This window comes from Haliotis cracherodii, unplaced genomic scaffold (genome assembly GCF_022045235.1).
Source record: "Haliotis cracherodii isolate W230 unplaced genomic scaffold, xgHalCrac1.p SCAF_25, whole genome shotgun sequence".
Lineage (NCBI taxonomy): Eukaryota > Metazoa > Mollusca > Gastropoda > Lepetellida > Haliotidae > Haliotis > Haliotis cracherodii.
In genome coordinates, this window is record NW_027266281.1 from 8,346,620 (window position 1) to 8,357,722 (window position 11,103).

General features: G+C 42.5%; 1 protein-coding gene across 2 annotated transcripts in view; it reads right to left on the reverse strand.

Annotated features, from left to right (window-relative positions):
- LOC139472781 (SID1 transmembrane family member 1-like) overlaps nt 1-10,099 on the reverse strand; it is a 51,903-nt gene extending 41,804 nt beyond the window's left edge. For both annotated transcript variants that reach the window (XM_071255252.1, XM_071255251.1), the window contains exons 1-4: nt 9,733-10,099; nt 7,115-7,236; nt 5,620-5,787; nt 2,522-2,666 (exon numbers count right to left, since the gene is read on the reverse strand). In XM_071255252.1, coding sequence (XP_071111353.1) covers nt 2,522-2,666; nt 5,620-5,787; nt 7,115-7,236; nt 9,733-9,996 — 699 coding nt within the window. In that variant the 5' untranslated portion in view covers nt 9,997-10,099. The remainder of the gene's footprint in view (nt 1-2,521; nt 2,667-5,619; nt 5,788-7,114; nt 7,237-9,732) is intronic.
- Between the last annotated feature and the right edge of the window lie 1,004 nt (nt 10,100-11,103).

Below are 11,103 nucleotides of genomic sequence, written 5' to 3' on the forward strand. Positions count from 1 at the left end.
TTTCCCTGATAGACAGGTGTTACCCTAATAGACAGGTGTGTTTCCCTTATAGATAGGTGTTACCCTAATAGACAGTTGTGTTTCCCTTATAGACAGGTGTTACCCTAATAGACAGGTGCGATACACTGATAGACAGGTGTGTTACCCTAATAGACAGGTGTGGTACCCTGATAGACAGGTGTTACCCTGATAGACAGGTGTGGTACCCTGATAGACAGGTGTGTTACCCTAATAGACAGGTGTGTTACCCTGATGGACAGGTGTTACCCTGATAGACAGGTGTGTTACCCTGATAGACAGGTGTGTTACCCTTATAGATAGGTGTTACCCTAATAGACAGTTGTGTTTCCCTTATAGACAGGTGTTACCCTAATAGACAGGTGCGATACACTGACAGACAGGTGTGTTACCCTGATAGACAGGTGTGGTACCCTGATAGACAGGTGTTACCCTGATAGACAGGTGTGGTACCCTGATAGACAGGTGTGTTACCCTAATAGACAGGTGTGTTACCCTGATGGACAGGTGTTACCCTGATAGACAGGTGTGTTACCCTGATAGACAGGTGTGTTACCCTTATAGATAGGTGTTACCCTAATAGACAGTTGTGTTTCCCTTATAGACAGGTGTTACCCTAATAGATAGGTGCCATACACTGATAGACAGGTGTGTTACCCTAATAGACAGGTGTGGTACCCTGATAGACAGGTGTTACCCTGATAGACAGTTTCGTTACCCTGATAGACAGGTGTGTTACCCTAATAGACAGGTGTGTTACCCTGATAGACAGTTTTGTTACCCCGATAGACAGGTGTGTTACCCTGATAGACAGTTGTGTTACCCTGATAGACAGGTGTGTTACCCTAATGGACAGGTGTTACCCTGATAGACAGGTGTGTTACCCTGATAGACAGGTGTGTTACCCTTATAGATAGGTGTTACCCTAATAGACAGTTGTGTTTCCCTTATAGACAGGTGTTACCCTAATAGATAGGTGCCATACACTGATAGACAGGTGTGTTACCCTAATAGACAGGTGTGGTACCCTGATAGACAGGTGTTACCCTGATAGACAGTTTCGTTACCCTGATAGACAGGTGTGTTACCCTAATAGACAGGTGTGTTACCCTGATAGACAGTTTTGTTACCCCGATAGACAGGTGTGTTACCCTGATGGACAGGTGTTACCCTCATAGACAGGTGTGTTACCCTGATAGACAGGTGTGTTACCCTTATAGATAGGTGTTACCCTAATAGACAGTTGTGTTTCCCTTATAGACAGGTGTTACCCTAATAGACAGGTGCGATACACTGATAGACAAGTGTGTTACCCTAATAGACAGGTGTGGTACCCTGGTAGACAGGTGTTACCCTGATAGACAGGTGTGTTACCCTGATAGACAGGTGTGTTACCCTAATAGACAGGAGTGTTACCCTAATAGACAGGTGTGTTGCCCTGATAGACAGGTGTGTTACCCTGATAGACAGGTGTTACCCTGATAGACAGGAGTGTTACCCTAATAGACAGGTGTGTTGCCCTGATAGACAGGTGTGTTACCCTGATAGACAGGTGTGTTACCCTGATAGACAGGTGTTACCCTGATAGACAGGTGTGTTACCCTAATAGACAGGTGTTACCCTGATAGACAGGTGTGTTACCCTGATGGACAGGTGTGTTACCCTAATAGACAGGTGTGTTACCCTGATAGACAGGTGTGTTACCCTGATAGACAGGTGTGTTACCCTGATAGACAGGTGTTACCCTAATAGACAGGTGTTACACTGATAGACAGGTGTTACCCTGACAGACAGGTGTGTTACTCTAATAGACAGGTGTGTTACCCTGACAGACGGGTGTGTTACCCTAATAGACAGGTGTGTTACCCTGATAGACAGGTGTGTTACTCTAATAGACAGGTGTGTTACCCTGATAGACAGGTGTGTTACCCTAATAGACAGGTGTGTTACCCTGATAGACAGGTGTGTTACCCTAATAGACAGGTGTTACCCTGATAGACAGGTGTGTTACCCTGATGGACAGGTGTGTTACCCTAATAGACAGGTGTTACACTGATAGACAGGTGTGTTACCCTGATAGACAGGTGTTACCCTAATAGACAGGTGTTACACTGATAGACAGGTGTTACCCTGACAGACAGGTGTGTTACTCTAATAGACAGGTGTGTTACCCTGACAGACAGGTGTGTTACCCTAATAGACAGGTGTGTTACCCTGATAGACAGGTGTGTTACTCTAATAGACAGGTGTGTTACCCTGACAGACATGTGTGTTACCCTAATAGACAGGAGTGTTACCCTCATAGACAGGTGTGTTGCCCTAATAGACAGGTGTGTTACCCTGATAGACAGGTGTGTTACCCTAATAGACAGGTGTGTTACACTGATAGACAGGTGTGTTACCCTAATAGACAGATGTTACCCTAATAGACAGATGTTACCCTAACAGACAGATGTGTTACCCTAATAGACAGGTTTGTTACACTGATAGACAGGTGTGTTACCCTGACGTCCTGGATGGAGACAACCATGCAGGTGATGGAGTCGGACTTGACCTTGATGAGAACGGAAGTGACCTTCTCTGGAAACTTGTACAGGAAGTACTGGGGCTCCGAGGGAGAGACTGTCGTGTTCTTCATTTCACTATGTCTAAAACACAGAGGACAGTATGAAGTCGATGTACAGACAACATAAACAATAAGGCTTCACAGTGGATGAGTGAGGGAGAGACGGTCGTGTTCTTCATTTCACTATGTCTAAAACACAGAGGACAGTATGAAGTCGATGTACAGACAACATAAACAATAAGGCTTCACAGTGGATGAGAGAGTGAGAGACAGTCGTGTTCTTCATTTCACTATGTCTAAAACACAGAGGACAGTATGAAGTCGATGTACAGACAACATACACAATAAGGCTTCACAGTGGATGAGTGAGTGAGAGACTGTCGTGTTCTTCATTTCACTATGTCTAAAACACAGAGGACAGTATGAAGTCGATGTACAGACAACATAAACAATAAGGCTTCACAGTGGATGAGTGAGTGAGAGACTGTCGTGTTCTTCATTTCACTATGTCTAAAACACAGAGGACAGTATGAAGTCGATGTACAGACAACATAAACAATAAGGCTTCACAGTGGATGAGTGAGTGAGAGACTGTCGTGTTCTTCATTTCACTATGTCTAAAACACAGAGGACAGTATGAAGTCGATGTACAGACAACATAAACAATAAGGCTTCACAGTGGATGAGTGAGGGAGAGACTGTCGTGTTCTTCATTTCACTATGTCTAAAACACAGAGGACAGTATGAAGTCGATGTACAGACAACATAAACAATAAGGCTTCACAGTGGATGAGTGAGTGAGAGACTGTCGTGTTCTTCATTTCACTATGTCTAAAACACAGAGGACAGTATGAAGTCGATGTACAGACAACATAAACAATAAGGCTTCACAGTGGATGAGAGAGTGAGAGACTGTCGTGTTCTTCATTTCACTATGTCTAAAACACAGAGGACAGTATGAAGTCTATGTACAGACAACATAAACAATAAGGCTTCACAGTGGATGAGTGAATGAGTCAGTCAGTGAGTGAGTGGGGTTTAATGTCGCTTTTAACATTATTCCAGTTATATCAACTTAATGTCTGTCAGCTTAATGTGGGAGGAAAGCCCGAAGTGATGCAGGTCTCAGACGTTTACCACTTCGGTGAAACCCACGAGCACGGGTATGGTGCTGACAAACCTAGAAACATAACTGAGGCAGATCGGGATTCGAAGCCACAATCATAGGTTTCTGGCGTGCCCAAGGGATGCAACTCAACTCAGACGACCATGTCCCCTCACAGTGGGTGATATGAACATCAGACCCTAAAGTCATGAAGACAAACACATGCTGTATTCTTGAGGCAAGCAACTTTGTTTGAAATGTGCCTCTGTCCACCCAGCAGTTGATGGGTACCCGGTAGGAAGAGATGGCTGTTAACCTTCTAGCCCCTCAAAGGTGCATTGCATAGTGCTCTCCCCAGGGGGCCAAGACCAGGGCACTGATCCATTGACTGGGTCAATAATGTAGCACTTTAAGCACGCTTTAGGCTGCGGATTTGGCACATAATAAATAGGCACATTATTATTATCAATAGATGGATGGGTTGACACATGTGTCAGGGTTGTTCTTTCAGGGAAAGTTTGTTTGGAGCACTGACCACAAAAACATCACGTCTCAGATACAGTAATCTGAACTAGAAGTGTAAGGATATAAGACTATTTCCATTCCAGACAACACATTGATGATCTCTTGACTAAGGTCTCTATTCAAAAACTGAACAAAAGAAAATTCTAGAATGTCTAATAGACCAGCTAATAGACCATCCCATTCAACGTTTATCTCACTGAAGTGAGAGATAGGTGATGACTTTGACGGAATCAGTCTTAACTGTAGCATCCAGCTCAAAGTCGGGCAGAAGTCAGTAAACAATAAGCAGACTATTCCCTCAGCTCAAAGATGGGCAGAAGTCAGTAAACAATAAGCAGACTATTCCCTCAGCTCAAAGTTGGGCAGAAGTCAGTAAACAATAAGCAGACTATTCCCCCTGCTCAAAGTTGGGCAGAAGTCAGTAAACAATAAGAAGACTATTCCCTCAGCTCAAAGATGGGCAGAAGTCAGTAAACAATAAGCAGACTATTCCCTCAGCTCAAAGTTGGACAGAAGTCAGTAAACAATAAGCAGACTATTCCCCCAGCTCAAAGTTGGGCAGAAGTCAGTAAACAATAAGAAGACTATTCCCTCAGCTCAAAGATGGGCAGAAGTCAGTAAACAATAAGCAGACTATTCCCCCAGCTCAAAGATGGGCAGAAGTCAGTAAACAATAAGCAGACTATTCCCTCAGCTCAAAGATGGGCAGAAGTCAGTAAACAATAAGCAGACTATTCCCCCAGCTCAAAGTCAGGCAGAAGTCAGTAAACAATTAGCAGACTATTCCCTCAGCTCAAAGATGGGCAGAAGTCAGTAAACAATAAGCAGACTATTCCCCCAGCTCAAAGTCAGGCAGAAGTCAGTAAACAATTAGCAGACTATTCCCTCAGCTCAAAGATGGGCAGAAGTCAGTAAACGATAAGCAGACTATTCCTTCAGCTCAAAGATGGGCAGAAGTCAGTAAACGATAAGCAGACTATTCCTTCAGCTCAAAGATGGGCAGAAGTCAGTAAACAATAAGCAGACTATTCCCCCAGCTCAAAGATGGGCAGAAGTCAGTAAATAATAAGCAGATGATTACCTCAGCTCAAAGTCAGGTAGACGTCAGTAAACAATAAGCAGACTATTCCCCCGGCTCAAAGTCAGGCAGAAGTCAGTAAACTCTAGACGATTACCTCAGCTCAAAGTCGGATAGAAGTCAGTAAACTCTAGACGATTACCTCAGCTCAAAGTCGGATAGAAGTCAGTAAACTCTAGACGATTACCTCAGCTCAAAGTCGGATAGAAGTCAGTAAACTCTAGACGATTACCTCAGCTCAAAGTCTGGTAGACATAGTAAACAATAAGTAGACATTACCTCAGCTCAAAGTCGGGTAGACGTAGTAAACAATAAGTAGACGATTACCTCAGCTCAAAGTCGGGTAGACGCTCAGCAGAAAATGTGAAGGGGGTGGCGTTGACAGCCATGGAGGATACTTCGACAAAGATTTGCTGTTGAGGGTCCTCCTCTGTATCTGATCCGGAGAGATGGAAGATGGGGCACAGGGTGCGGCTGACGGAGGAATAGGCGTAACTGAAACAACAACATGGCCGTGACTGCAGACTTCCATATCGGTTCATTTCCCGGGACACTGACTGATGACTTATGATGCAAAATGTTTTTAAAATGGCAATGAGTGTTGGAAATTAAGGTGAAGTTCTGGGGTCCTTGAGATCTGCTGCTATTGTATTTTAATCTAGGAACCCCATATATCTTCCTCTATTTACGGGGGCACGGGTGGCCCAGTCGTCTAAGGCGCTGCGATTCGCTGTGCAGAGTTGTGTCCCTTGGGCACGCCAGAAACCTATGATTATGGGTTCGAATCCCGGTTCGCCCCGATAATGTTTCTAGGTTTGTCAGCACCATACCCGTGCTCGTGGGTTTCACAGAAGTGGTCAACGTCTGAGACCTGCATCACTTCGGGCTTTCCTCCCATATTAAGCTGACACGCCGTGATATAACTGGAATACTGTTAAAAGCGGCATTAAACCCAACTCACTTACTCACTCACTCCTCTATTAACATTAGGTTCAAATGGTGTAGAACAATGTTTGGAGTAGAAAAATCAAAAAGCCTGTGTATGTATGTTGAAATTTCAACTTAGTATCTTGAAATTTCAACACAGCATCTTCAAATTTCAACTTACTATCTTGAAATTTCAAGAAAAAAACAAATGGTCCTAAAAGACTTCCGTAAAGATGTCCATGTCTCTCCAACAAATTCTCTGTATTGGTATTTCAACTGGCGTTTGTTTGTTAATGTTTGTTGGTTACTGCCACATTTAGAAATATTCCAGCCATATGACGACGGCCTGTAAATAATCAAGCATTGACCAGACCGACCAGTTACTGACATTGTGAGCAACGATCCACGTCGTCGGGGTACGATGGAACGTCATCAACCAAGTCATCAAGTCTGACCACACGATGCACTTGGTCACCTCTCAAATACTTGTCACAAGGCCTCTTACGACAAGCATAGTCCCCTTTTACGGCAAGCATGGGTTGCTGAAGACCTATTCTACCTCGGATTTTCGCGGGGGCTGGAGTATTACATGTGGTCGATTTGAGTGAGTGAGTTAGGTTTAACGCTGCTTATAAAGCGTGTCAGCTTAATGTGGGAGGAAAGCCCGAAGTGATGCAGGTCTCAGACCTTTACCACTTCGGTGAAACCCACGAGCACGGGTATGGTTCTGACAAACCAAGAATCATAATAAGGGCGAACTGGGATTCGAAGCCACAATGATAGGTTTCTGGCGTGTCCGCGGGATGTAACTCTGCACAGCGAATCACAGCGCCTTACACAAATGGACCAACAATGCCCCTGTACAAGGGTAGAATGCTGGATGCTGGAGTATTACATGTAGTCGATGAAGAGCGGCACGGCCCACGACATGATCCCCTGTCTCTGCCGTACAACCACCATGACGGGGGAGGAGCTTGTGCTGTTGATGCTGCTGACCGACACACGGACAGCAGTCGTCTGAAACAGATGAAGGAACAGGTCACACAAGTGGCTGCAGACAGTAAAAACACTGCATGTCAGTGATATTTCCAGGTTTGAAAGTTCCTAAATATATTAAAGTTCTAACAGTAAAAATTAAATTAAAATCATAATGGAGTGCTTCAAATAAACTGCTGGTCTGTTGAGAGTACAATCAGAAATCACAGAAATCACAGATCAGGTGATGGTAGGGTGAAATGAGGTTTAATGTCACATCCAAGATTATTGACTTATATATATATATAGTGCGTGAGTGGGTGTGGGTGCGTATGTGTGTGGCTGCTTGTACTAGTCCGGCGCATTGACTTGGTTGATGCATAAGATCGTATCCCAATTGCGTGGATCGAGGCTCATTATGTCAATCACTGGATTGCCTGGTCAAGACTCGATTATTTACAGACCGCCGCCATATAGCTGGAATATTGCTGAGTGTGGCACTAAACAACAAATAAACAAACAATCATCCCTTGTTGTTTTCACCTTTTGTTATCTTATTAATTTTGTTGTTCTGAAGAAGGAGTAAGCATATACCGTATACGACGTAATAAGCGCCCCGCTCTAATAAGCGCCCACAGCGATATATTCAAAGATATTTGCTAATGATTAATCCCAATTAGCGCTCCTTCCGATTGATCAATGTGCACAAGACTTATTTATTCGCATATAAGATGCACTCGTGTGTTATATGCACCCGTAATTATGGGGAATGAAATTTTGGAAAAATATGTCTGTCGTACATCATGTGCACATAAACATTTCAGACTGTCAGCATAAACCACGAAATTTATCTTTCAACTTTTCCCCAAAATAATATTCTAATAATAGCGGCAAATAGCCCCCTATTTCTAATTTTGAGAGCGCCCAGGGCACTTATTACGTCTAATACAGTACGTACATTAGTCAGGCCTGGTGATCAATTTGACAAGGGAGAAAACTACATCATATCGCGGTATAGGGACAAATTTTGTATGGAGGTCCAAATTTGACAAAAACAGGACATAATTCTACCTACCACTATGTATGATGATGCAAGACTTCAGTGATTTGTCCGGACAAGTGCAAAGACAGCACAAATAAATTTCTGAATGTGTTATAAGTAAAAGGTATTCAATGCATACTTACCGAAAAGTTAGAAAAAAATATTTTAAAATATCAACCAAAAAATATCGAAAATATGTTTTAAGATTTTTGTTTAAAAAAAAAAGGGATGAAAATAATTTGTAAAAGAAATTTAAAAAATGTTAAAAGTTAACAATAAATATATAAAAAGCACACCTAGCATGCCAAAAGTATGTATTTATCATTTGGCTACTATTGAAGAATATATTTCTAAGTATGGCATTATGGCCCTTATGATCTGGGTTATAGCTAAAACGGCACCTCAGCAAAACGGCACCTGGCGAAAACGTCACCTCTCCTCAAGCGAAAACGGCTACTATTGCCTGTCGAAAACGGCACCTTCCTTTTTTATACCTTGGTAAAATAAATGAAACTAAACTTACATGGTCACTTGCAAACACCAATTATTGTGAAAATAAATCATGCATACGACTACATAAATCGTTCTTAACGTTATACTTGTTGAAAATAGAGGTGCCGTTTTCGCCCGTCACATAGTAGCCGTTTTCGCCAGAGAAATCGGTGCCTTTTTGCTGTGGTGCTGTTTTAGCCGTCACCCTATGATCTCCTACTAGATTCCTGCCACACAGAGGAAGAAATGTGCAGACTACTTAACTTCCGTTAATTTATTAGTCTATATGCATCTATGCAGACGCTATAGTTAAGGTCAATAGAGAAAGTTAACTGAAACTGAGGGTTTATCGTTGTCCACAGATAGATAGGGGTAAGGTAATATTAAAAGGATGCCAGCAGTAGGTATCAACGCATTAATAAAGCAGACGAAACATTCCAAAGAAATTGAAATTGTTTTCAAAGTGAGCACTTCCTGGTTACTGATTTGCCTTAATAGCCAGCCGCTAAGAGGCGTGTCCTACTTGAACTACCGGAAATCACAGATGCCATGATACAATGAATGCCGGGGTACCACAGGGTTTCGACTATACTTTGTTTACCAAACTTGGTAAAGAAAATCAGAATCGATCAATCCTAATTGATGTGTCATAAAGAACAAGAAACATTTTGCGTAACATTAACAATAACAAACCATTATGAATTAACTGATAACATAGCGTATCATTGTAAATTGTCTTACGAGTATGCGGTGTTTATAGTATTATACCAAGTGATACCTATTCACCTCATCCCGGATGTAAATATGCTAGGGAGGCTGCTCCTACCTGATTGGGGCGGTTGGGTAGCCTAGTGGTTAAAGAGTTCGCTCGTCATGCCAAAGACCCAGGTTCGATTCCCGACATGGGTACAATGTTTGAAGCCCATTTCTGGTGTCCCCCGCCGTGATATTCCTGGAATATTGCTAAAAGCGGCGTAAAATCATACTCAGTCATTCAGTCTTACCTGATTGAGCCCTTCAGTCACATTGAAGTTGTAAACAAACAATATCTGAGACTTCAAGTCGACGATTTCTTTGTAAGTCGTTCCAAACTCAGCGTCAACAACATGCGTTTGAAAATCATTCTGCAGGTCTCCGTGAGGACTGACAACAGAGCCGACACGGCCATAGTCTGTGTCTTCATCGAGGTGGCCGTTTGCCTTCCTCCCTTGGGACGCTATGCCGCTGATGAAAATTAGAGATAAGACTCCAAAAACTGAACCAACCATGGCCTCCGATACATTTAAACAAGCACCGTCGCTCCTTGTTGGAAATGTGATGATGTATAATCACGTGCAGTGGAAAGGTGGGAACTCATCGATTTCTACTCTCAACTTGTTATTGGCGGAAGTAGGAAGTAAATGGAAACGACGCATGCGTAATGGACACATATTTTCTTATACCCTAGCTAAACCAGCCCATGTACAAATTGGGAATTTCAAAAATGATTGGAATGAGTTTGAATTTCTTCAACTTCACAGCAGCTACATTTCGTGAATTTATTATTGTGTGAGTAGCAAAAACAACGTGTTAAACCGATATACAGACGAAACCATTTTGACTAAAGTGCAAAGGCTGAAAAAACAACAACAAAAAACATCCAAAAAACAACACAAGCATAAATAGGCTCTCAATATCAATCACTGAATTGTCTCGTCCATACTTGATTAATTACAGATCCCGTCATATAAACTGTTTGATAGGCATTTCTAAGAAGTTTGCGGATGAAAAAGTAGACAAAGTTTATGAATAATAACATTTTTATTATACTGAAATAGCGACGTTTCGGTAGAGAGAGAGAGAGAGAGAGAGAGAGAGAGAGAGAGAGAGAGAGAGAGAGAGAGAGAGAGAGAGAGAGAGAGAGAGAGAGAATAATGTTTATTATAGTGTTACATGTTATATACACTTCATACTAAAACACGTACACGAACAGTAAAATATAACATCCGACCAGGTATGGCCTACGAGACACTTAGACATAAAAGCAAATTATAACGTCATGATCTGGGTAAGGTAAAATAAGACATACACTAACACAATGTTTAAAATTAAGGTTGGGTTATGAACACGCACGCACACGCACACGCACACGCACAAACACACACACACACGCCAAATTACTTATAAAGTCACGCACACAATCATACACAAACACGTAGGTACCCACACACCCACCCCACACCATACCACGCACACACAAACACACGCACGCACACACACATACCATACGTACATTAAACCATACACACGCACACACACACCATACGTACATTATACCACACACACATATACACACGCACGCACGCGCACACGTACACATACACCATACGTAGATT